Genomic DNA, 27,332 nt, shown 5'->3' on the forward strand with positions numbered 1-27,332 from the left:
AGAGTGTAACACAATTGATGTCATCCAGAGATTCTGAGGATGTCCTTACCAAGTCCTTAGATTTAACCCAAACAGTATTCCTTTGTGAGCTACTCCACATTCCCAAATAAGGTTATTCTGTACCGATGTATGGCTTTGTGAGGTTTCTATTGGCTACTGAATTTAAACAACAAACATGCTCGCCTGGCTAGCTCTAAATTACTTTGACTGTCTCTTACAAAATGCATATATCTAACAAGAGACTCTCATCTGTTGAGGCTGGGGCACAGGACAATCTCCCTTGCTCCTGACCTTGGAAGCTATGCCAATGAAGCCAGCCAGGCACCCTTATCTGGACATCTGTACTCCCCAAAGATGGAGAGCATTCATAACAAAGATCAAGTAGTTTTGAAAAGTTTGAGATTGAAATTAGACATCTACATTTTAATGACATATTCCTTATACTCCAAACATGTGTCTACAATTAAAAGCTTTAGAAAAGGTCACCCAAAACTGTTCCTCCCTTTCACCATAAAATATTGTTCCTAATCAGTTTGTTTCTTCTCTTCTTCCCTCTATATTCCCTCATGTGCATAGTCTGTTTATATTTTCTCTGTTCTTAACAGATCTACCTACCTTTTTGGACATATACTAAGTAAACAAGGCCAAAACATCCTTTATTCATGAAAACCCTGTGCGCGCGCTGTGCAGCTGCCAGTGTACTGCATGGCTCTGAACTGTTGTCCTCAGCAGCCCTGACGGAAGGACTTTATTGTCGACAGGAACACTCATGTACCTGGTTCAGCAGCTGTTAATCGGACGCAGTTCAAAGGCTGGGGGCCTGAAGTGGAACCAGCTGTCCAGAGTGAAGATATTTGCACTGTAAATGTACTGAAATTCATTGATTTGTACCAACGTCTTTAAAAAGGTCTGTGGCAGGAAAGGAAAGGGACTCGGACTAATGACTTCAGAATCTCTAAGGAGCAGCTTCTCTGCTAAGAGAGAGGGCTGCACCGAAGCTCATATTTAGTTAGTAAAGCTGAAATCATCAGCACAAATACGTGACTCATGTCAGGGACTTTCAGTCAGGATTATCCAGCGGTATAAACTCTAAACAACTTTCTCACATTATATATTCACATTATTTTCTGACTCATGTTACACCAAATCAAAAAACATAATCCTTTTGGATATCACTCCTCAAAGTCAGTCTTGTGTTGGCAATGGCTATGAAAACATCAGGGATTGTTTATCTATGCTGTGTAATTTTTAGCAGTTGCAACCAACTGGTATCTTGATCAATCTTTCTGCATGACATGGAGGTTGGATTAAGATGTTTCCGTATGGTCAAAATATGTATCTTAAATGAGACCCTGCAGTCTAGTAGATGTGCAGGAAATAAGACATAAACATCCCAATTGTATCCATTTACTTCTGTTATTATAACTTTGATGCTTCGAATTTGGCACAAATGTCGTCTTGTGCCAAATCTGATGAATTGGTTGGTTCTTGGTGGTCATAGATCAAAGGTCAGAGTCACTGTGACCTTCTCTGTCTCATTCTTGTGGGTCAGATATCTCAAGAACGCCTTGAGGGAATTTTTCAACTTTGGCACAAACACTGACTTGGACTTGAGGATGAAGTGTTTAGATTTTGGTGGTCAAAGGTCAAGGTTGCTGTGACCTTGCATCCATCTCATTCTCATGAATACAATATCTCAAGAACTGCTAGAGGGAATCTCTTTAAATTTGGCACTAACATTCACTTGGACACTAAACTGATTGGATTTCAGTGGTCAAAGGTCAGAGTGACCTTGCATCTGTCTCATTCTCCTGAACATGATATTTTAAGGACTGAAGAATAAACTGATTGGAATTTTGTGGTCACATTGACCTTGACCTTCAACCACATTTGACCCTGTGACAAAATGTGTTTTTGGCCTTAAGAATATATGAATTCAAAATGAATTCATATGCTCACGATGACAGAACTTCACACCAATGTCTAATAGGATAAAATGATTGAGTGATGACATTTTATATCCAAAATATCAAAGGTCAACTTTGCTGTGACATCATAATAACCCACATAAGACCATTTTTCTGCCCATAATTCAACTTCATATCTCAGGAACAGAAGGGGAGACATTTGGTCAGATACTGAGTTGATGGCACTTATCTTGGGTGTCCACCTTGAAACTGTGCTGACTGTATAGATCCTCTGTGCTGTCAGGGGGACACTCTCAAAATACCGTACACCTAAACTGATATTGATTTTTTTTTTTTTTTTTTTTAGATGTAATATGCTAGGCACCTTTCATAGTTTTAATGATGGGAAGGAATATTAGAAGTAATTATATTGCCAGGAGTGACTTTGGGTTTATTTCACATTGGCAAAACTCCAGAGTGCAGAGTGGGTGGAGGAGGGGCAGTACAACCAGATGGGTGTGGTGCGAAAAGGCTTCCCAGTGGAACTTAAGATTTTTTGCTAGCTCCCCAGAAAAACATAATCTCAAATGAGCCAGCTTTCACATTTCGACACCTTGTTTTATTAATTAAAGTTAGCAGTGATTACAGTGCCAAAAAATGTAAACTTTTTTACATTCCAACTAACTTATAGGTACTTCAAAAATAAAAGTCTATCATCATCAGATCACACTTATTATTATGGCTCAGCACCAACAATAGCTATGGTTGAAGGTATTGTGTTTTTAGGTTGTCCAACCGTCCCATTCTAATCAGTGCTATATCTCAAGACCACCTAGAGGGAGTATCTTCAAATTTGGTGTAAATGTTCACTTTGACTCAGTGAAGACATTATTAGATTTTGGTGGTTCTAAGTCAAAGGTCACTGTTACCTCGTCTGTCTAATTCTTATGAACACATTATCTCAAGAACACCTGGAGGGACTTTTTTTTAAATCTGGCACAAATGTCCACTTGAACTCAACTGTGACCTGATTAGATTTTGGTGGTCAAATTCACTTTGACCTTGCATTCCTCTCGTTCTCATGAACACAATATCTTAAGACCACCTTGATGAAATTTCTTCAAATTTGGCACAGACATCCACTATGAATTGATTAAATTTCAGTGGTCAAAGGTCAAGATCACTGTGGCCTGGTTCATGAACCATAAACCATATTTTATGTGAATGGGGTGAAATACGAACCATATTTCTCTCATCTCATCTCTCTCTTTCTCCCTTCAGGGTCATCGGTCATCCAATCAGCTGACCTGTTCTCCAACACCTCCTGCAACATTACCTCCAATGATTCAACATTCTGCTCCTCTGTGGATGATGGAGCGGGGGCAGGAAGTCCATATAAAGCTCTGGAGATGTTTTTTATTGCTTTGGTGACAGGATCCCTGAGCTTTGTGACTGTCACAGGAAACATTTTAGTCATGCTGTCCATCAAAGTAAACCGCCACCTACAAACTGTCAATAACTACTTCTTATTTTCATTAGCATGCGCTGACTTGATCATTGGTGTTTTCAGCATGAATTTGTACACAGTCTACATCATTGTCGGCTACTGGCCACTTGGGCCTGTGGTCTGTGACTTGTGGTTAGCCTTAGATTATGTTGTCTCAAACGCCTCAGTGATGAATTTATTGATCATCAGCTTCGATCGCTATTTCTGCGTGACCAAACCCCTAACTTATCCGACAAGAAGGACAACCAAGATGGCGGGGTTAATGATAGCCGCAGCATGGATCCTATCGTTTATCTTGTGGGCTCCTGCCATCTTGTTCTGGCAGTTCATCGTTGGACAGCGAACAGTGCCACCTGGAGAATGTTATATTCAGGTACAGTATGTAAAACTTAATTGATCCTTTACGCAGATCAAAAAAGCGCACTCAGTAGACTGTTAATGTCCGCCAGGCAGTCACTCGAACTGATTGCTGTCACTCTAGACAACTGAAGTTTGAGCACATATGCCAAAAACATGCCTCGTCTATGTTTTTTGGAGCCACAGTGCATTGCACAAAGCAGATAGAGTTTTCCTGCTCACAGGCAATACAATATCATTATTAAGAATGAATGTATTTTTATGCCTTCACTCCCAAGATAGCTGTTGTCGGAGGCATTATGTTTCCGGGTTGTCAAATTTGGCACAAACATCATAATGGACTAAAGAATCCACTGATTAGATTTTGGTGGTCAAATGTCAAGGCCACTGTAACCTTGAGTATCTCTGATTCTTGTAAATGCAATATCTCAAGAAAGCCTCCAAGGAATTTTCTTAAATTTGGCACTAACATCCGTTTGGACTTAAGAATTAAGAAAAACTGATCAATGTTGGTGTTAAAGGTAACTGTGACCTTTTCCGTCTCATTCTTGTGAACTTGGTATCTCAAGGACGCCTTGAAGGGATTTCTCTAATTTTGGCACCAACGTCCACTGGTAGTCAAAAGTCAAGGTCACTGTGAAGCCACAAAACATGCTTTTGGCCATTACTCAAGAATTCATACACTAATTTTGACAAAACTTCACACAAATATCCACTAGGGTATAATGATGAAGTGATGATATTTAAATCCAAAAAGTGAAAGGTCAATATATCATCATAATGTTCTGCAAAACAGCGTCGCATCTCAGGAATAGGAGAATGTTTATGCATTGATATGCAAAATATTACCCTTTCATATAATGCAGTGCAATACAACACTACTACGAAATTACAATCTCAAAGATTAATAGTTAAAGTAACACAGTGTCAACAAAAACTTGGACTGTACAAGTGTACCTAATAAACAGGTGCATATATGTAAACATTCTCTATAGATGATGGAAGGGTTTCTTTATTTTGTCTTTCTACAGTTCCTTTCGAACCCCGCTGTGACATTTGGGACAGCTATCGCAGCATTCTATCTTCCTGTCATTATTATGACAGTCCTGTACATCCACATTTCCCTGGCCTCCAGGAGCCGGGTCTCCAAACACAAACCAGAGAAGAAAGAGAAGAAAGGAATAAAGTAAGGAATTAAAATAATGATGCATGTTACAGATTAGGTCTTGAGAGAATGGGAAACACAAAAGACACTTCTGACACCGCCTGTCTGTTTTTAAAATGAAATTCAAAATCAAGCAAGCTGTCTCCCTTGAGTTGTTTGGTTTCAGTTCAGTTGTGACATGACTATTTTTGTGTGTGCTTGTAATCATTACATCTGCTCTTTGCCTAAACCTAACAACATCCAAATAAGTAGATTTCAGTGTTCAAACAAAAGACATAACAAGTGGGCCAATAAATCACAACTAGGCACCAGATGTGTCTCACCCACGCTATTAACATCAATTAATCATTTACATAACTTGCTGCAGTATGAATAACGACAATGGGCATGCAATTCATTATTCACATCCATTCGTTGGTTGTATAATGCGCACATCTGTTTGTTTTTTTTCAGAACTCCCAGCTTGATGAAGAGTCACCTGTTAAAGCAGAACAACAACAATGAGACCAGTCCTCAGGCCAGTCCCCGCTCCACTCCCAAACTCAGTCTGGACTCGACCACCACTGCGCTGGAGGCTGTGAAGAATGGCAGAGTGGAGGAACCCAAACCTGTCCTGCCACAGATTCAAGCACAGCCCAGTCCAGGACTCACACAGGTATGGACTCACACACCATTAACATCTCTGCTTATGTATACTGTCTGTCTACCGGATGCTGATCAGCAGTGTGATAGCTTCATCTATCTATCTATCTATCTATCTAGGAGGAAAAAGAGAGCTCCAATGATTCGTCCACAGCTTTTATTCCCCCCACGGAGCCAAAGGACAACACCAACAACGAGGTGATATCTGAGGTTGGTGTTCAAAATTTGGACAACTTTCCTTTTTTAAATTTTTTTGTCATTCAATATGAACTAGAGGCCATCTCGCAATGGGATCAATCCAGCCATGATACACAAACTTAGGGCCTGTTTATACCGTTCCGAATATTTCTGAAAACAGGCATTTATCTTTGCGTGTGCACCTATCATTTACACGTAACCGTCATTTTTCTCAACGAAAACGAGATCTGTTTCTATGGAGATGTGTAAACAGGATAGACAGAGATTTTGGAAAAACGATGACGTTGCAACCCAGTTCACGCATGCCCATTAGGCGCCCGGGAACCACAACAACAATGGCAGATATATGCCGGGTTGTTTACGTTTTGTTAGCATTTTTGGGACTATTTACGACCTTAGCTGACGAACTTAGCACTGCTGCATCAAGGTTAAAATGTAGTTTATCATTGTTTTTATCACTAGCGCCAAGAGGAAGACAAATCACTGTGCATGCGCAGAACGTTCTTCTATGGGACATATGGTGTATCGCCACCTACTGGCCTGGCATGCTAACTGCAGCAAAAAGCTGCTGTTTTTGTGTTTTCGTGTAAACAGGGATATCGTCACAACTGATCATGTAAACCCGGACTGTTTTTTTATACAGGATAAATAAAAATCTGTTTTTATTTGTATTGGGTCCGTGTACTTCGCGGCCATTCATTTTTCATTTTGAAATAACAAATTGAAACACGGAAAACCAACCATTATCCGTTTTTTGTTTTGAAATGACCAAACGATAAAGGAAAAAAAGATCCGTCTCCCATTTTTTATTTGATAATAAAGAAAAGAAAAGGAAAACGGAAAATGAATCATTATCCATTATCCGGTTTAATTTGGGAATTTAAAAAAAAACGAACAAAAAATAGAGAAAGGAGTTTCCCGCAGGGTTTTTTTAAATTCCCAAATTAAATCAGATAATGGATAACGATTCGTTTTCCATTTTTCTTTTCTTTTCTTTATTATCAAATAAAAAACGGGAGACGGATCGTTTTTTTCCTTTTTCATTTGGTCATTTCAAAACAAAAAACAGATAATGGTTGGTTTTCCGTGTTTCAGTTTGTTATTTCAAAACGAAAAACGAATGGCTGCGAAGTACACAGACCGTATCGGTATCCGTGTAAACAAGGCCTTAAAGCAAGGTCAGGCACCTAAAGCTGTTGGGGGCCAATGTCGCAGCCTTGTCGCAAATGATAATAGTAAGTTCAGATGGTATACAAAGATAACAACAATTTTCTTTGTACACATATATGTAGAAGCCGAGCTGCTATGGTTTTAATTATCTTATATTTCATACCTCCATTTCCTCAAGGTAGTCACGTATCATTGATTTCTTCAGAAAGGCCATAACTCAAGAAATCATACACTTGATTATGACAAAATTCTGTACAAATCTGATAGGATACATTGAAAAGGTCAAAGAACAGCTTTACTGTGACATCCTGATATCTTCCAAAAACACTTTTCTTTCCATTACTCAGCACCATAACCCAGGAACAGTAGGAGAGACATTTGGTCAGGTGCTAAGTTGGAGACACTGATCAAATGTTTTGGGAAGTCCAATTTATCCAACACTGTCAAATTTCAAAGTTCACTGAGTTTCAGTGAGTTTTACATTGATAAACCTGGCATATGTAAGTGAGGATGTAAAAGTAGACTGTATGTGATGTATGTGTGATGGTTGGTTGAGATGGGGAGGTGGACACATAAGAAGAGACAGAGGAACGACAGGGACGGGGAGGGTTTTACCATGTCCAAAGACTTTTTGCACATTGTATGACCAAGTATCTGATAAAATGATGTGACCAGATAGACCAGGATATTCAGATACATTTTTAAAGAAGGTTTTGACGGTAACCAAATATTTCATACACCTTCACGCAGCCGACAACAGGTTGCAATGGCTGTTAAGGTTCCTAACAAAACTCTCTCGGCTTTGTTACAGGCAGCAACCAATCCCAACCCAGTTGCCACGACAACGGCCAATCCTGCAGCGTCAAAGATGGGCTCAGCCTCGAGGTGGTCCAAGATAAAGATTGTAACGAAGCAGACTGGGGATGAATGCATCACAGCCATAGAGATAGTCCCCCCTGTAGAGGGAGCCGAGAGGCATTCAATACCAATCAGCCGTCCTAGGACTGTGGCACGAAAGTTTGCAAGCATCGCTCGGAGCCAAGTGAAGAGGAAAAGACAGATGGCTGCCAGAGAAAAGAAAGTATGTTAATGTAACAGTGCACGGACATTGGGCATAATGGATAAACAATACAACACAATAATAACACAAAGGCAGATATTAGTGATTATATTGTGAGTAAAATTATGTTTTTATGAATTGAATTAACTGGTCTGAGTGGGAGGAAGAGTAGGTGATACAACCAAACTGCATGATGAGGCAGGTTACATCTTACATCAGCTTAATTCATCATGACAACAAACAAAGCTACAGTTATTGGTTTTGCATGGCAGCATACAGTATGCTGGCTTACGAGTGGGACTACCCAGTTTACCTGCATGTGAACGGTGCAGAGCAGCTGCAGTCACTTCACTTCATTAGTGTTCAGAATGACAGATGGCAATTAGAAGCATTCCTCTGAGCTTTTAAAACGACAAAACATGTATCATAAACTGTTTCAGCACCACACAAAATTTCCACACTTGAAATAAAAAAAATATTATATATATTAGAAAACATTTCAGACAGACAAAATGAATATGTTAAGAGCCAAAGATCCTCAACCTTAGCCTCAACCTTGCTCCATCACAGTGCTGTTTGCCAATTACTGATCATTGCATTCTGGATGATGGTAGGCTTCAATGACAAGAGGCCCTCATCTAAGGGAGAACAGAATTCACAGATGTAACTTGTGTGTTTGTGTTAGCTTAGGCCTGTTTCTCATTTAAACACCATCCCTCATGGTACATCAAACACCACTTAACAGAGTCGAGATAAAAGATTCAATTATATGACGAAAACTATGAAAACATCATTTGAAACATGTAAAATTAATCCAGCCAACCACTACCTGAATACAATCCTTTGTGCACCAGGGGTCTGATCTTGGACTGTTATCAACGAAGCCCCACTCCTCCTGCAACGTTTGCCCAGTTAGCATGAGCACGATATTGAAGCGGCTCAACTCTGTCGTTGAATTCATTCATTACCATTAGGTAACATTAGCCGTGTGATGCTAACAGTTAGCCCTACCACTATTGTTCCCCGACACTCTTTTGCAAGGGTACTGTCGCTGCTTCCTGGGCTTAGCATTGCCCAGGAGGACTGTCATTGGTAGTGATGGCCAAATGAAGCTTCATGAACCAGCAGTTGTATTTGCCACTAGATGGCACTCTTGGTGTGATGAAAAAGGCTCAAGGGATGGCAATGCAGTTTGGTTTCAACTAGCAACGGCCAAATGAAGCTTCGTGAACCATTTCCTTTATTTTTTGGGTCCACTCTGGCACTCTTTGTTCAACAAAGGGTTGAAACCAAAAAGCATTGCCATCCCTTGAGCCTTTTTCATTACACCAAGAGCGCCATCTAGTGGGTTCTGCAAATACAACGGCTGGTTCATGAAGCTTCATTTGGCCATCACTTGTTATTGGTATCGGGAAACAAAACAAGCCAGAGCGTTTTTTCCCCTGTAGTAGAATGGTAACATGGCAACACATTTTCATCCAGGCAACACATATTGTCGCTTTGACAGTGGCCTGTCACATCTACGAATTACACTGGGTATCCTTCTACATCTGCTGTTGATGTTTCATGATGCGCTACCAACACCGGGACATCAGCAAAAGCATATGATTAGGTTTCGGAAAAAACATTTTGGTTTGGCATTCGGGAAGCGAACACTAGGCTCGTGGGTGAAAGTCCAGGGTTTGTTGGACCTAGTCACCCTATAGGTACTTTCCTACTCCTTATATTACATTGTTACTGGCAGCGTTTTAACTTGTCGCCATCCAGGGGACTGCCGTGCAGCTTCATAAAATTTTTTAGGGATGCATGTGTGTATCCTCAGCAGGCATAAAGTACCCACAATTCTCTGCACATGCTTTGCTCTAAGTGAAGGCCAGGCCTCTTCAATGATGCACACCTGAGCACTTGCTAGCCTGTTCCAATGTGTGACGGAGTCTTGCCTTGCCTCTGTAGGACCTGACTTGGAAGGACCCATCCTACCAAGGAAGCATCCTTGACTTTGACAAGCACCATATGTATTTGCATATGTTAATCTGATTTGCAGTGCACCGAGCTCTCAGAGCCACCGTGCTAAATAACTGTGTGATGAGATTATAGTATAAGGCCTGCGGTGTTCAGGCTGTTAGTAGGAGCTGCCACTGCCAAAAGGACAGAAACAGTGCTTTGACATGTTTTAGTCCAGGTATTAAATCATGTAGTGTTATTACATTGTTTCTCCTTATTGCCTTTCATCTATTTCAGTTTATCTTAGATCTGTAAACTAATCAACCTGCAAAGGTCTGAAAGTACTTGAGGTGATCTATCTTTTAGAGTAAACATCTCTACTTTTATTCTTTGTTAGTGGCATCACTGTTGTCTTATAATAAAGTGCTCACTTTTCAGGCCAGTAGGCATTTAAACTGCAAAATATCAGACACAATGTTCACGCTCATGGATTAACAATCCCAAACAAGTTTTAACTCTGAGCAAATTGGTTTTCACACCACAGTGAAATAAATGAAAAACAAATAGCTGCCTGGAGAGGAGAAAAGATTCAGTGCTCCCATTTACACTTCGTCTCTCTTTTCTTCCCGTTCTCTACAGGTGACCAAGACCATCTTTGCCATCCTGCTGGCTTTCATCATCACATGGACGCCGTATAACGTCATGGTGTTGATCTCAACCTTCTGCCAATCTTGTGTCCCCGACACTGTGTGGATTATTGGCTACTGGCTGTGTTATGTCAACTCGACCATCAACCCAGCTTGTTACGCACTGTGCAACGCCACATTTAAAAAGACATTCAAGAACCTGCTGCTGTGCCAGTATAAAAATATAGGTACAAGATGAGATGGGAGGAGCAGACTGAGGGCGGGAGGATGGGGAAGGGGTAAACCACTGCAAGGACAGGGGCCAGAGGAAGGGAGAGGAATGATTGTCGGAAGGTGAGTGGGAGAGGGCTGAAAGAGCTGGAGAGGAGAAATGGATGACAGGACTTAGAGAGAAGAGACACCTACAGGGGATGAGCATCGTCTGCAAATGACTGCCAGTTATCCCTACAGGTACATACAGATCCAGAGTGAAATGTGAGTGTGAACAGTGATTCTTTAACCCGCCCACCTTCCCCCGAGATCGAACTAATCACCGTGCTTCTATCTGATATGACGAATGTGTTTCCAGTATACACCACAGGAGTTCGGGAATAGCTTCAACACCCATTAAAAATGATGTGTCACTGCCATGGTAATTAAAACAGCCAATGAGGCAGCCATGGCAACAGCCATAATCACAGCTACAGTCTGCCACAATCACAGCGATGGCAGGAGCCAGTCAGAACAGTTAGTGCAGAGAACTATGTTAATCAGTTGGTTATCGTCAAATTAGCCACAAAGATTCGGGCTTGCAGCTGAGCCAGCCACAGCTAAGGGCGTGCACAGTCACGCTTAAATGTTGTCAGAGGAAGCAATTATGAGTAAAACCCAACAATATTCAGACAGTTCTTACTCCCAACTCAAATACTGCCATTTTGTCTGTGGAGCTCAGCATCAGACAGACAGCAGAGGCACCCTTAAAGGCATCAGATGGCCTTACTAAAACCTTACTAAAAGTGTACGTCATCCAAGAGAGACAGTAACAACTAAAGGAATGGTTAAAGTTGCCATACTGAAATTTAAGGTGTGCTGATGGATTTACATCAGATCTGTGTGCTAGGTACCCCAACAGAGCAGGGACCAAAAATGGGGACAGTCAAGAAAAGTTCCATTGGTACCATCCACAACTTTTCACAGTGGAAACAGAAAAATGCGTATTGTATAGCATGCAATGCTAGTGACATAGGCCACATGATGTATAGCACAGGGTTCCCACGCATTTTCATGGACTAAGTTTCAATACTTTTCCATGACCCATTATTCAATTTTTGTCTTGCCCGACTAGCCCATAATTGTAATATCAAAAATATAGTGTACATGTAGTTAGAGATGGAATGCAGGAAGAAAATGAAGAAAATGTACGTGACGGAAAGCAAATATTGTCACACACTGACGCATATTAGAGCGACGTTACCTCAACAGCTTCAGAAAATCAATTGGTCGTTATGTTCCATTATGTCGAAAGTTATCCACAGACGACAAAATTCCATGACTTTTCCCAAACTTTTTAATGACTTTTACTGATTCCATGACTTTTCCAGGCCTTGAAAATGCGATTGTGAAATTCCATGACTTTTCCAGGTTTTCCATGATCGTGGAAACCCTGTTTCTAAGTTTATTTTCAAAACGTCTGTGCATGTAACAAGCAGAAACTTCACATTTCCTGTGAAAACTAAAGCGTATTTTAAAAAGACATCATAAAGTGGTGCAGGTACGATGTTTATTTGTAGGTCAACGTGGAAGTTAGCATCACCCTGGTTCTCTTGACAAAAAGCCATTGGCATTCTTCTAGTGGCTTATTACAGAAAATAAGTTCTGTAGAAACCAAAAGTTGATGGCTTCACAATTTAACACCACTTTTATGATCTGAATAAAAACGCACTACTACTTACCGTCACCAACACAGTGAGGCTGTAAAGCCATGGTCCACTTGATGACGTTTGTCTTTTTAAAGACACATAAAAGCTTCAAAATTTACAAGTGGGGTATTTAATGATGCATTTTATGTCACAGAACAAAACGTGAAGGCATAAACCCACTGACTTCAAGACATGTGAACCGAAAGTTATTGAATTCTAACTTATTTCCAGGTTTTAAAACTTATTACTGCACCACTCAATGTATATTTCCTTAAACATCCAAAACTGACTCAAGAGGGTACCTAGCGTGTTATATTTTGATGGGTAGGTTCACTGACAAAGAGGTGGTATTTGATGAGCTGGGGTGAGAATGTGTCATATCATTAACAATATTATGCCATACCATAATGTCTCAATCCCAATGTGATATTTTCATTTAAATATAAAGCTTTTAGGGGGAAAAAAACTATGACTTGTGACGACATAAAATTTTATTTAATGTTGTTATTTTCTATTAATTTTTAAAACTCGTATTCTAATAAATACCTCAGATGTAACGTAGAACCAATTATGTAATTGATTCTATGGATACCATGGACCATATATGCCATAAAACTGAAATAAGATCTACAAATATAGGAGAGCAGAGATGACTGGGAGACTATGACTGATGACAAAGCAAAATGACATGGTGGAGGACACAGAAGATGGTAGTAGCAGTACAAGGCAGGAAAATATATAACATAATAATCGTTAAGTAGCGTACCACACACTGTGGCAGCCATATTGTAGGTCTCCAGCTCATTTGCAACAATCGTAGTTGTGCTTTTAAACATACAACTTTCATACAACTTGACCACCTCAATGACATCAGTGCTTTCGTCTCTTGATTTTTCCCATTATAGAATGTGATCCCGGTGCATGAGCCATCAGATAATAATAATCTTGTATAACGACCATCAATGTCTTGTTTTTAATACATTTAATTTCCATATTTCTTGCATGCCATAGAATGCTAGAAGTTAGAAATAGTGGTAGCTAAGCCTTGTTTTCACTTTACTTTATGTTAGTCGGCTGCAGTTTGTGATAGATAACAGTTGCTTGTTTAGTGGAAAGTGTTAATTATCCTGTTGAAACACTGAAACCACATTCTAATGATTGAACTATTCTTAGAGCCTTACAGTGGTGAAACTGTCCCAACATCGACTCTTCATTGTTCCAGGAGTCCATAGGCACCAGGAAGGATCAGGGAGGGTCACAGTAGGATGCTTCGGACGGTCCGAATGATGAATGTACACACAACTGTTCAAATGATATCCTAAGAATTAGCACCCCATGAGTGAAGTTACATCCTTAATGTAAACTTGTGTAATTAAAAATGCGGAGGTTAGGTGTAGGCATGTGGAGATGTGTATGAATTCAGATGCAATACTTTCGTAGGACAACATACCAGCAGATTATTATTAAGAACAGACTGCTGACATACAATTACGTACTGCTGCCCTCTGGCCTCCAACACTGTACCTGGAGATTTCGGTCTATCCAAGAGATGCAGCATGGATATATATCTCCACTGGGCATTACCCTGGTGGGGGATCATGTGCATGTGTGCATCTGTCTGCAGTTAGTCTCACGTACTACTGGACCTATCAGCCTTAGATTTTGTGCGCACATTTATGAATGTATGCTCAAGGGTTGCGGTGATTCACAAACCGTTTTATTGGCAGTTTTATACCATCATTGAAACCCGGTAAGGGCTGCAACTCATCAACAAAATTATTTCGCAAAAGCCTGGCCTCCTGCGTCCTTGTTTGTGGACACTTTTTGTGCCATCTAGTGGTTGCAAAAGCACACCTACTTAAAAACAAGATGGCAGCCATCTCAGCCAAGTAAGTTCCCGGCCAAACCCAACACAAAAGTGGTCAACGTACAAAATTTTATCAAATTGTTTGGTTGAAACTAGTTTATTTATATGTAATAGCATCTGTAGATTGATATAGCATCCAGATTTGACTCATTTTACCAAGAGTAACAAGCTAAGATGCTGTTAATCCAAAGTACTCATTTGAGGACATTGGGAATGGAAATTTACTGTACTGTTGCTTACTGTTTAAAGACAATAATTAGGTTTTCATACTTTGGAGGTTTCCACCTACTCCCAAATAGCTGGAAGAAATTAAATACCAAACAAAAGCTGTGTCCTCCGGAGACTAGAGCAAAATGCATGTCTAGCAATTGGCTTGGTCTGTGCCAGGCAACCATTTGGCCTTTGTCCAGCTCAAAAACTGGCAACTCTTGAAAAGTTTGGTGTATTTTGAAGCAAAACATCTGAAGATTCATTCCATGGCCGATACGGTATACAGCAGGATGCGAATTAGTCCCCGTTTTGTTGTCTTCACCGCTATTTTGACCGTAAGGGAGCTGGGAAGGACAATTCCACCAGGCACACTTGCACTGCATGCATAGTCTAGAGTGGCTGTAATCAGCTCTGGCTCTGAGTGCACTTTACTAATCATATATTTCCTCTGTCCAAATGAAACGTTTGCCCAGATGGTGGCATTAAATGAAAGTGTAAGATGTCTACATAACAAGGCCTTATCCCTTTATGGACACAACTTTGCATCCGATTTCATGGATAGAAATTAGCTTCTGATATAGTAATTACGAATCTGGCAGCTCGGCCAGAGGAATGAGTCATGAAGCGGCTAAAACAAAGAGCGCTCATCCTGCGAGGAGTGCGGGTGTGTCACTTCATTTTGTAGCAAGCTCCCATTTAGATGTCGATATTTGAAATAGCCTTTTGATATAAAAATGATGACACACTAAACTAACAAGTCTGCAGCACAGCAAGTTTATTATAATTGATTTTACTCTGATCTGTTCAGTGGCCTTAACAGTTTAATCTATTTTCCCTCCTTAAGCGCTTGTTCTTAGTTTCAGTATAACACAAACCAAGTTAAATACAGAGGATAAAAGGGAGCACAAGTGCAGCTTGATTATCTTTTGTCATACTCGCAATCCCAATTCATCCTCATGAATTAGCACCCTATCCGACACATTTTTATCCCCACCTCGTCACATATCGGTTTGGTCATGGACTTTCCACTTTGACATAAGACATGCAAGGTACCCTGGGTGCGTTGGTTGTTGACATTCTGGGATGCCATGCAGTGCCAATTTTGACAGCTATTTTAGATTTAGTCTAAGGGGGCATTCACATCAGGATAGTCCGGGAGACTCGGTTCGTTTGGGCGGGGAATGCTGAAAAATTACACCTTCATTTGGTTCGGTTCACTTTCACACTGCACTTCTTAAAGCGGTCCAAACCGCCTGGACACCGTCACACAGTTACAACAGCTGCTTGTCTGGGGGGTGATATTGCCCGAAACGACCACTAACCAGGAAGAAAGGATGAAGAAGAAGAAAACCCGGCTCATCAATTGGCCAGGACCGAAAATGGAAATCCATCCCCTTCAGCCGGCTTGGTCACAAAAAGACCAAACACCAAAATGCACTGCGCTCTACGTCACTTCCTCTCTTTGGTTCGCTTCCTCTCTTTGGTTCATTGAATAGTCCGTTTGCATTGCCCATTGTAAGCAAACCGCACTAGGGTTCACTCGCAAGCGAACCGAGACCCCCAGTTTTCAAGGAACAGGGTTCGCTCGTTTGGTCGAATGAGCGTTCACACCACTCCAAATGAACCAAACTTTCCCTGGAAGTGGACCAGAGTTCATTTAGAGTGGACCAAATAGCGCCAGTGTGAATGCATCCTTAGTCTCAGTCTTCAGATAAAAATGCTTATTCATTTTTTAATGCTGGAGTGGCATATTTTGAGACAGACAAAAAATGCTTTTTAAGGCAGACGGAGAGGAAAAGTTAATGGAATGTACTGTTGCTCTTTTCCGCCGCTGCTGTCTCCTTCAATTACTTCTTGTCCAGATTCAGATTGGATCCAGAATATCGGATCTGTGAAGGCTTCTTCTGTTTAATAATGTTAAAGACTTATAGCATGTTACTGTTACCTATCATCTTTGTGCCTTGTGGTGCATAAGGCCTTTAGTTGTAGAGAAAATGGAGTACAGGTAGAGAATGAAGGAAAGAGATGCTACAGAGAAAACATCTGGATGGGTGGAAATAACGGAGCGGGTGAAAGAGGGAATTAAGGAAAAATAATGATGAGCCTGTGGAAGAAAATTAGGCCACATTGGGAGGAGAATAAAGGAAGTTCCTCATTAAGTCCTGGGCTCGGATCCCTGATGCTCATACTGGAGATACAGTCAGACAGACAATTAGACAGACAGAGTAAAAAACACAATAATCATCTAAAATCAGGATACAAGCATAAAATCCTGTCCTTCAGGACCATCTCATTAGCATTCAGAATTCTTCACTTCTCATTAAGTGTTGGATCGGCTCAGTGATACTGCTATCCTTATGATATTTCACACTGACTCTTACTCTTTGTGAGAAAGAATGCCAGCTGTTAGTTATTCAGTGGTTTGTATAAATGAAGGGATGTCAGGTCAGAATTCGGTGCAAGCTTTAGATTGAGGTCAAACATTATTCATGCCCAACAAGGATTTGTACTTGGCCCGTTTCAAAAGCATCCGAGAAGTGAAACCAGTCAGCTATAGTGCTTAAAAATCCTCCATGGCTCAGCAGGACTGGGGCAGGCTTTCTGTCTGCTTATTATGTGAATGTGTCAGCTTAGCATGGCTCAGGAGCTTGTCATGACCTAATCAAGCACCTATTACCCGCAGTGAAGAGAAAAAGGATACAAAAATAAAACCAGGGCAAATGTCAGCCAGGGGTGTAATGTGGGGGCAATGGCCATGTCCCTACTTCCTTCCCCGTACTACCCTATTTCCAGCCCACCTGGTGAACCACGCCTGTCTTTAAACTCGGCCATCATGTGATCCAGCACATTCTCACTCCCAACTTGTCAAATACCGGCACTTTTTCAGTGATGTCTGCATCAGATAATGACGCACAGAGGCACCTTTCACAGCGGTATAATAAGCACCAGGGATCACATTTATAAAACAGTGTATAGGATCCATACTGAAAATGTACATATGGACAAAAGCCAAAAATGGCGTGCGCAAAAAAATATTTGACAGTTTCTACAATCAGTCTTCCACCTCATCATCTGTGTTGCCAATATCCTGTCTCCAAAATGTTTGCGCGCTTGAGTCCAAGTTTCTCCCATTAAATCTGTTTTAATAGATCACAACTTTTCTATGGGAAGTGACATACGCATTTTTCAGGCCTTCTTTTGTGCATGCACAATGTTTTTAAACGAGACCCCAGACACGTGAGTTTTTGAGGCAACAGGCAACAACTCAACGACCGTGATATAAGGAGCGAGAAAATCTGTACAGGGAGAATAGAGGGGGTGGTGTATAAGTCTATCAAACTCAAGCCAGCTGTTAGATTCCCATGTGAATTGTAAGCAAATCATAAGGTTTTTTTCCAAACATAACCACATCACAAACCTACATGTAACAAGTGTAAATTGGCACGCTGTCCCTGAACGTCCAAAACAGATACAGGAGGTTACCGAGTGTGTCTTCTTTAGTCCCGTAGGTCTGCTGACGTATATGACGAGTTGTGTGACACGTTGTTCTTCCCCCTACTTCCAGCCCACGTGCTTGAACCACACCCATCACTGAACTCAACCATTATGATCTCAACCACCTGGACTGCATCTTGCACGGCTGCAACATTATCCAACCCAGTCTCACTCCCAATGTCAGTGGTCAATTATCGTCAGACACTCACGAGTTGAGGCACATTTTAGTGGCATTATGAGACAGCCAAGGTAGTGGCATGTGTTGACGGTCTAGGCAACTACAGTTCAGTCAGGAACACTTTTGTCAAAGAAAACTTTATTTCCATTTGCAGTTTTATATTTGGCGGTATGGCTCTGTCCTGGAGCCCCTCTGCTTTTCCTCCAGCCTACGCAGAAAGCCTCTTCCATGCGCCTACATGGAAAGCCTAAGGCAGGGTTGTCGTGGTTGGTAAATATGACGTCCTTTTCATCCACTTGCAACGGAGAGTGTGGACATGTACTGCAACTACAACTGGGTCTTGTTTATTGTCGCCCTGTTTTTTTCGTTACTCACACTTAGTAAGTCTAACAATGCTCACTCAGTGTGGGAGAGTGAAAGTCCAACAAAACATTCAGCAGACTGGAGAGGCTGCTCTGCTGTCAGTCAGATGTCAGTTCACCACGGAGATGCAAAATTTTTTAATTTCACATCACTGTTCTGCTGTCATTCATAACTGCATGGCAGGCTTGTTTTCCACAGTTTGTCTTTGCCATGTAGCAACCAATTATCCTTATTTTGGACACACAGTTTCATGCACAGATGTGTGGACGGTTTGTGGAGCAAAGTTCCAGGTTAGAAGAGTTTTAAAACTTTACATCATAGTTGACTCTTCTTACTGAAGATTAGCATTCCTGCAGAGGAACTCAGAGAATTAGACAGGTTGTTTTGGTAAATACTATATGGCAAGTTCACATTCTTTCAAGTATACTGAATGAATGAATCAGCTTTTCATTCACCAATAAAAGGAAATGTCCTTGGTGGAAGGCCAGTCTGTCTTTAGCCTTGTATAATTAGCCCTAAAGGGTTAATTACATACTCGTTCATGATATTTATGTACATTTAAATACACTTTCATCTCAGTCCAAGCTGTTTGTGTGAGAAAATGTCAGAGTTAGAGCGAAACTAAAAACAGACACTCAGTGTGAAATCTTGAAGTGCTTCCTCAAGTGTTGAGGTGAAGCTTGGAGACACCATGTCTAGACGTGTTAGCGTTTAAAATGATGTTCATGGTGACCTGTTACAAAAGGCCCTTTCAGTAAGAGGCCTCTCAAAGAACCTGCAGTCTTTTTCACTGATTTTTCAGGTAGATATGACTGCCTTTGATACGCACACTACCCTGAACAATGTCAGAATTTGGTGGGAGCATTTCACAGCACCAGGTCAGACACTCTTACCACTTTAGAGGAGTGTCAGGAGGGGTTTTCTGCTACAAATGAGTAAGTTGCCCACACACAGAGATGTCAAAAGAGATCATGTCTAATTAGTTCAACTCAAACAAGATAAAATCAGACAAAATCAAATCAAACTAGATCGAACCCAACAGTAGCATGTCAAAATGGATCCAGTCAAACAAGATCAAATCATATGGTGTCAAATAAAACAAGATCTAATTACACACGACCAAATCAATTTGGATCAAATCAAACAAGATCAGATCAAACAGGATCAACTCAAACAAGATCAGATGAAATATGATCAAGTCAGACAAGGTCAAATCAATCTGAATCAAATCAAACTAGATCAAATCCAACAGTAGCAAGTCAAACTGGATCCAGTCGAACAAGATCAAATCATATGGCGTCAGATCAAACAAGATCAAATTAAGCAAGATCAAATCAATTGGGATCAAATTAAACAAGATTAGATCAAACAAGATCAAATTAAACGGGATCAACTCCAACAAGATAAAACCAAACAAGATCAAATCAACGGGGATCAAATTAAACAAGATTAGATCAAACAAGATCAAATTAAATGGGATAAAATCAATCAGAATTGAATCAAACAAAATTATACCCAACAGTCGCAAGTCAAACTGGATCCTGTCAAACAAGATCTGATCAAATGTTGTCAGATCAAACAAGATCCAATTAAACAAGATCAAATCAATCAGGATCAAACCAAAGAGATTGAATCAAACAATATCAAATTCAATGGTATCAAATCAAACGAGATCAAGACAAGATCAAATCAAACAGGATGAAATCATGAGGAATGACTCATGTAATGGCAAATGAAGGAAGTATTTCTTGCTCCAGAGGTAAAATCCATTCTTTCCCCCAGATACAATGTAAGGTGACTCACAGTGGAGCTTGTTTGGTTTGGATGGACAACCCCTGAATCATCAGTTCACTCCCGGGAAATCTTGTTTGATAAAAGACTTTTAATCTCAGTGAGGCACTTCCTCGGGTTATTAAAGTTATTAAATCTTGAAGATACAAGCCTGTGTACATAAAAACTATGGCAGATAAGTTCTCCACCACTCCTGAGGTGCGTGTTGACTCAGCACATTCAATTACAGATCTTAGAATTTTGTGACAGTGGGTGCGGTTACATGATGGCTTCTCATTCGGAATGAAATAAATCTGATTGAAATCATTGGGAATTAAAGTTTTTCCAGGTAGTTTACATGAGAAATATTCATTCCGAATGAGGGTTTACACGGGAGATCAGTTTAATCGCCTTTTAATTGCCTTTATTCGGGTCTGTGCAAGGTTTGAGGCAGGGAAGGTTTATGATTGGATAGGGGGCAGGCGGATGTTACATATTTACGTTTACAGGAAGAAAACACTGTAGTCCTCGCTACAGATAACAATAATAATAATAGTGCCTTTTTCGGGCTTGTTTTGCTTATATTCTTGAAGCAGCAGTACGACAACAACCTTGTTCTGCTAATGCTTCGTCTGTTGAGGAGGAGAAGGGAGGTAGAAGGTCGAAGAAGGGAGATAGAAGACTGCTCGGGACCATCTCTTGTTTTTAGAAGCTACCATCTTGTCGCGTGCACGCTATATACGTCATCGCGCCAGAAGGGCAAGGGAACGAGCATACGCAGAAAGACTGGAATGAACTTAAAGAGGACTGAGTGTATACAAGTGCGAGAAATTCTTCCATTCAGAATTAGAAACGGAATATTCCAGCCCCTTACATCGGATTGAATTTTCAATCGCATTGGCCATTTTCATTCCGAATTAGGTGTTTACAAGATCACTTTTAATTGGAATGAACTTTCATTCCGAATGAAAAGGGAATTAAACTGTCCATGTAAACATACTCACTGACAAGATAAAGGGTTCTGGGTCTTTTTTTTAGGTCAAGAAACTTCAGAAACTATGGCACAATGCTTTATTCAAAACAACAAATTTGCAAAAATTAACCAAATTGGTGGCCATCTTGGACTTTTTAAAATGGTTATTCAGGTAGATGTGATCAGAAACTTTAAGGAAAAACAAATGTCATTCTTCTCATTTGTATGATTCGTCTTAAATAAGGATGTTATCTTCGACACTTTTAAGGCTAAATTAAGTTTAAATTTGGAGACATTACATCCCAGCAACCTCAGACAAACCTGTCACCCGAGATTTAACAATATCCTCAATGTTACCCGACACAAATTCATGGGACCCTAGAATGATCACATAGATTGATGATTTGGCCAGCAATATTTCAACTTTGTTTCGGAGAAATCATGTGTCGTGCTTCATTTTGGCATAGCTGAGAGGTCTGAATACTACGATACCCATGAGCCTGAAACTATGTAATTGAATTTATGCAGTGATTTTCTCCACACCATGACTTTTCTCTGCCCTCATTTCCTGGCACCTCTCTGCTGTCCACTGTAATTACTGTTGTCTCTGTATTACCCAGAATGCAGTGTGATGTGATGTGATTCCAAGCCCAAAGGACAGTTGTCATAGAGTCATTTTAAATCAAGTTTCTTTGTTCTGGCTAAAAGTTTAGCAACAACACTAGTTTGCTCTTGTCTTCCGCATCTTCATGCCATCAGCAGTTCTTGCGCAGACATGTACTGTATCGCAGCATGCTTTGTTCCAAAACACTGATCATTTTGATTGTGACTATAATTTAGTATATAATTGTGTGACTGTCACAACAAGTAGAAAATGGGAAAATTCCAAAGAGACATTACGGAGTGAAAACATTTCCCATTATTGTTAGTTGCTGCTCTCAGTGAGACTCCGCAGGAACATTTAAAAAGCTTTTGGTAATTCACTCTGTTCTCATCCCTGCAGTTTCTCTTCATTTAGTCATTATTCTTCATGCTCTCTTCCACCTAATCTTATTTTCATTTTTTCATTTTCGCACTGTGTTTATCTCTCTCTGTCTCTCACTGGATTTTTATTTCTTTGGTAAGTTTTTGCTTAGCAAATGAGGGAACATTGTTATGGAGCACTTGAGAGCTGTGGTGGAATTAACATCATACTAAGCATGCATACTCTTATGGTGATGGCCCCACAGCAGATGGAGACATGAAAATACAATGCTTTTAATGTATATAATATTCATATTCATAATATTCCAATTAAGAAAAAGCATGGTGGTAGAAACATCACGGTTTGGCTCCACATTCATACGAGAAGCAAACACTGGGCTCCCAGGTGGTAGTCCGGGTCTTGTTGGATCGATCCACCAACCTTCCCATCCGCCCTATAGGGATTTTCCAGCTCCATTATGTGATCACTAGCAGCGTTTCTAACTGACGCTGTCCAGCGGCGTATCATACCGCTGCAACAAGTGCAGTCCAGCCATGTTATGAACTGCCGCCAACTGTTTGTGTATTATACTGCGACAAGTGGTTCTGTCTGACTACATTACAAACTGACACTGCCTTGGTGATGTATTATACAGCCATGAAAGACAACTTTTGGCATCGGGGTCGATGCCTGGTGCTGAAATCACTGACAAAGCAGCAGTATTTGACAACTTTGGAATGAGAGGAGGTTGGACATATCCAGATGATAGAAGTAGCCCCAGTACTGACCTTACATTTTTCAGAATGTTAGCTCCGATGTCCAAGTTGTGATAAACTCAGGGTTATAGTGATGGTATGTTTGCACAGTGTAGATCCCCTCATTGGTATTGTGTTTTGCTGAGGCAGTTTACACCTAGATAACGACAGATCTCTGTTTCCTCACATTTTAACTCTCCTGTATGAGCTGCAACCCCCTGTCTTTTTACTGAGTTTCTTTCCTATTATCACTGTTTCTTAAGTTCTACTACCATTTACACTTCAGGTTCAATCATAAAAGCCAGAGTTCTTGACGGCACTTTTGAAAAACCTCTTTGTTTGTTTTCTCACAATGAGAATAAAGCCTGTATCGAGATTAGAGCGACAACAGCAACTCCCTGAGAATGGCTTCTCAGTGTAATAAGAAAACAGAGGAGAAAAAGAGAATGAGTCCAAAGAAAAGACAGGGAAAGGAGGAGTATCAGAAAGACAGCAGGAACTGTACAAAGACAATCACCAACAGACTGCAGGACATGATTGGCAGAAAGGACCACAGCTTGGTTTGCTGACATGCTTAATTGACAAGATGTGCAGAATAAATGCATGACAGCAGAGTTTAGGGAAATTGGACTGACTGCCTGACTGCTTTACTGACTGAAGGAATTAAAGCTTCACTAGGCACGATATTCACAAGAAAGTCCATACATCTTAAACTAGGCTATAACAGAGAAGAGTGCATGCCAAACATACCAAACCAAATGAAATTCTTTTATATCACCAAACTACTGGACTTTATGTCCTTAACTTTTCTGTATTCAGTGCATTGTAAGTTATTTGCCACCACTAGAGATAGGTGTGTCTCAGGTTGGGAAAAAATAATAGAATCCCTTATCATCAGGGTTCACAAAAGACCTACTTAGAGAGCTGCCAGTCATTGCTGAAATAAAAAAAAAACTGCCCCGTGGGCCCACCATCCACAGGGATACACTTCAAGATTGGGTGCATTGTGTACCAGGCAGTAGGCAGGTGCAGTGACCAAGGTTTGCTGATCACTGACATTGCAGACTAGCTGTAGGTGGGGAGGTGGGGATGGAACCGGAGCTCTCAAAGAAAGTGGAGGTACCAACTATATACAGTTGGGCTTACCTCTACATATAGCACTGGTGCTGGAACTGAATTCCTGCCCCAAGCAAAGGAGTTGTATCTAGAACTTGTCTCTACAAGTTAGGGTAAAATGGAGCTTGAGATGGATAGGTGGTTTGATGCAGCGTCAGCAGTGATACCGGAAAGCAAAGCTTTTAATTTAGCAGTCTGTGCACCCTCACCTATGGTCATGAGCTCTGGGTAGTGACAGAAAGAATGAGATTCCGTATATAAGCGGCGGAAATGGGTTTCCGCCGAAGGGTGTCTGGGCTTAGCCTTAAAGATAGGGTGAGGAGCTCAGACACCCAGAGGGAGCTCAGAGTAGAGCCGCTGTACCTTCGCGTCGAAAGGGGCCAGTTGAGGTGGTTCAGGCATCTGATCCAGATGCCTGAACCATGCATCCTGTTAGAGGTTCTTCAGGCGCATCCAACTGGTAGGAGGCCCCGGGTAGATCCAGTACATGCTGGAGGGATTATATGTGATCTGGTCTGGGAATGCCCTGGGATCCCCCAGGAAGAGCTGGAAAGCATTGCTGAAGAGTGGGACGTATTGGAGTACCTTGCTCAGCCTGGTAAGCAGATGAAAATGGAATGGGATGACATGGTTGAAAAACAACAACATGAGGTTGTCTTGGTGGGCTGGGGTTTTGATACACAGACCGTCCTATGACAACATCCCCCCATTTGAGTCTGGGCAGTGACCTTTGTTACATGTCATCCCTTCTTCTCTCTGCCCTCATTTCCTGTCGGCTCTTATTGTCTACAAGCCAGTGCTACAAATCTTTTACCATGAATATACTTCTGATTCGGTGGTGTAAGTAAGTTTCTTTTCAGTGGAGGTGTCTTCAGTTCCAAACTGCACTTATCCCCCTGAGCCAAAGGTAAGATAGTCGAGGTGAAGTTGTGAAGACAGATCGGGTCAGAGTCTGACCCACGGGGAGCATGAAGTTCTTTGAGGCTGTGGGCGTAAAGTAGGTCTAACAAGTATGATTGAGGTTTTCTCACCTCCTATTTCATTGGAACAAATTACCTCCCACCTGCAAAGAGCACTCTCCAACTCTACATTGATTGGGTTTCGATTGTACACCTCTGCCAGGAGTTCTTGCTCATGGCTACATCTGGGTATGGAGCCTCAATACTTTCTGAGTATTCATCAACTTAACTGATTTCACTGCCAAAAAAAAAAAATGAAAATAGTCTTTGATATCAGAAAAATCAGTGTTCTTTCACTTCCATGCTGTATTTTATGTCTGTGCTGAGACAACATGAATCAATGAAGCATTTGTCAAGTTTGGTTTATTCGGCTAAGCATTATTGAGACATCAAACATATTTATATTCATCACAGTTTGGTTAGAAAACAGAATTATAAAATATTAAATATTTTAACATCACTACAAAAATGATTGCAGCGGGACCTATATTAAACATTAGAATTCATACTCAGTCCTACAATGGCTAAAGCAGTTTCCCTGACTTGTGTAGTTGGTCCCTTGCCTCAAAGAGTCAATGGCACCTCCCTTACACCCTTTCCACCAACATGGAAGGGGTTCGGTTCTGGTTCCCACATCTAATTTTGAACCATTCAGAACATTCAAAGAACGATTCAATGACCTCCATTGATGATGCATCCTTGATTACAATGGTTCTGATCCACAATGATGGACACACAGGCTGGTATGCTAGATAGCACCAAGGTTCCGAGAGTCCTGAACAGAACCAATTCAAGAACCAGAGCTTATTTGTTGGAACAGGGGTATCCATCTATTAGTGGTTTGTCTAAAAACAACACTTCATCAGGCAAAGTTCAAAACTAACAAGTGTGTGTCACCTATGTGGAAGCACCAAGAAGAGAACGTCTAATTAGAGAAGTAGTCAGTAGCCAATGATTCTTGTTATGGTGGGATAAGCCATCCATAGAAATGTACCTACTAAGGCGACATTGTGTTTTTTACCAAAATGAGTAGGTTAAAGGAACACGAAGTAAACTAAGGTGAGCACTGTATTAAAAAGCTGACAGAACCAATGGTCAGGGCACCCAAAAAAGTCAAAAAGGAATCAAGAAATCTGGAGAAAAATGTTTGTTTTCAATAGTTTTCTGACTTGCCCTCCTAACTTTTTAAATCGCTACAGGAAGTACAAAGTACAATGACTTGAATCCGTGGTGGATGAAGGCGATGAGCGTGTCAAGGCCACGAAAGCCACATCGGTGTAACTGCAAGGAGCTTGACCATAACTAAGGGTGGCCACAGGCAAATAAACAAGCCTTTGTCTTCTATCCATCCCTGGGTAAAAATATCGTGGTCAAAGAGCAGCCCCACAGGAAGGTCACTGTCCCTGGTCTTGGACATGCCTTAGCCCCACATGGTAGTGCATGTACACACTGTGTGTGTTGATGCAGTTTGTTCTGCCTGTACAATCAACACCATTTTTGCCACATCTCAAGAACCCCAGGGAAAATTTAAAATGATTTACATTTATTTAGTCAGTTAATGGAGAAACGTGCATGCTTTGGCCAAAGGTTGAAAAAGATTGCCACTGTGGCTAAATAGCCAATGCATAGCCCAGTGTAGTACCACTATATGCATTGTCTCTGATGACGCTAAAGAATCACTGGATCAACACTCTTGTTCAGTAGATACATGGTGAAAGGTTTTATCTTCTTATCAGATGGTTTTACACAAAAAGTATTTTCCCTGATAAAAGAGTATATTAATCACATTTTCTGTTTCACAGTTTGGGATGAAACCTGTTCAAACTAGCAAACTGAAGCAATTGCCAAGAGCAACCTCAATTTGGCGACACAACTTGAACTTTTGTTTCATTTGGTAGTTTACTGTAAAACACTGTCCAAACGTTTTTTTGTTTTGTTTTTTAAAAGATCTATATGTAAAAGTCAATGTAATGTACAATTCAAAGGTAGTAACTAGTCACTAGTTTAAATACACCATCGTATGTTCAAATGTCAATTTAAAGCTCATTGCTGTAAATACACAACACAATGATTCTGAATATTTGAGCTCAATATATCACACACTGACTCATTCCAAAGAGAGGAGACATGGTCCTTGTGTTCTTTCAAAGTGTATGAAATATATTTACCTCCCAGTGTACAGAGCAT

General features: G+C 40.7%; 1 protein-coding gene across 1 annotated transcript in view; it reads left to right on the plus strand.

Moving 5' to 3' along the window:
* chrm4a (cholinergic receptor, muscarinic 4a) overlaps positions 1 to 12,171 on the plus strand; it is a 43,303-nt gene extending 31,132 nt beyond the window's left edge. Inside the window, exons 3-8 of the mRNA XM_049570515.1 lie at positions 3,189 to 3,787; positions 4,803 to 4,957; positions 5,390 to 5,591; positions 5,699 to 5,788; positions 7,758 to 8,027; positions 10,590 to 12,171. Of these exons, the coding sequence (XP_049426472.1) occupies positions 3,189 to 3,787; positions 4,803 to 4,957; positions 5,390 to 5,591; positions 5,699 to 5,788; positions 7,758 to 8,027; positions 10,590 to 10,835 (1,562 nt within the window). The 3' untranslated portion in view covers positions 10,836 to 12,171. The remainder of the gene's footprint in view (positions 1 to 3,188; positions 3,788 to 4,802; positions 4,958 to 5,389; positions 5,592 to 5,698; positions 5,789 to 7,757; positions 8,028 to 10,589) is intronic.
* Positions 12,172 to 27,332: the final 15,161 nt, after the last annotated feature.

The sequence above is a fragment of the Epinephelus fuscoguttatus genome, linkage group LG24, assembly GCF_011397635.1.
Source record: "Epinephelus fuscoguttatus linkage group LG24, E.fuscoguttatus.final_Chr_v1".
NCBI classification, from domain to species: Eukaryota; Metazoa; Chordata; class Actinopteri; order Perciformes; family Serranidae; genus Epinephelus; species Epinephelus fuscoguttatus.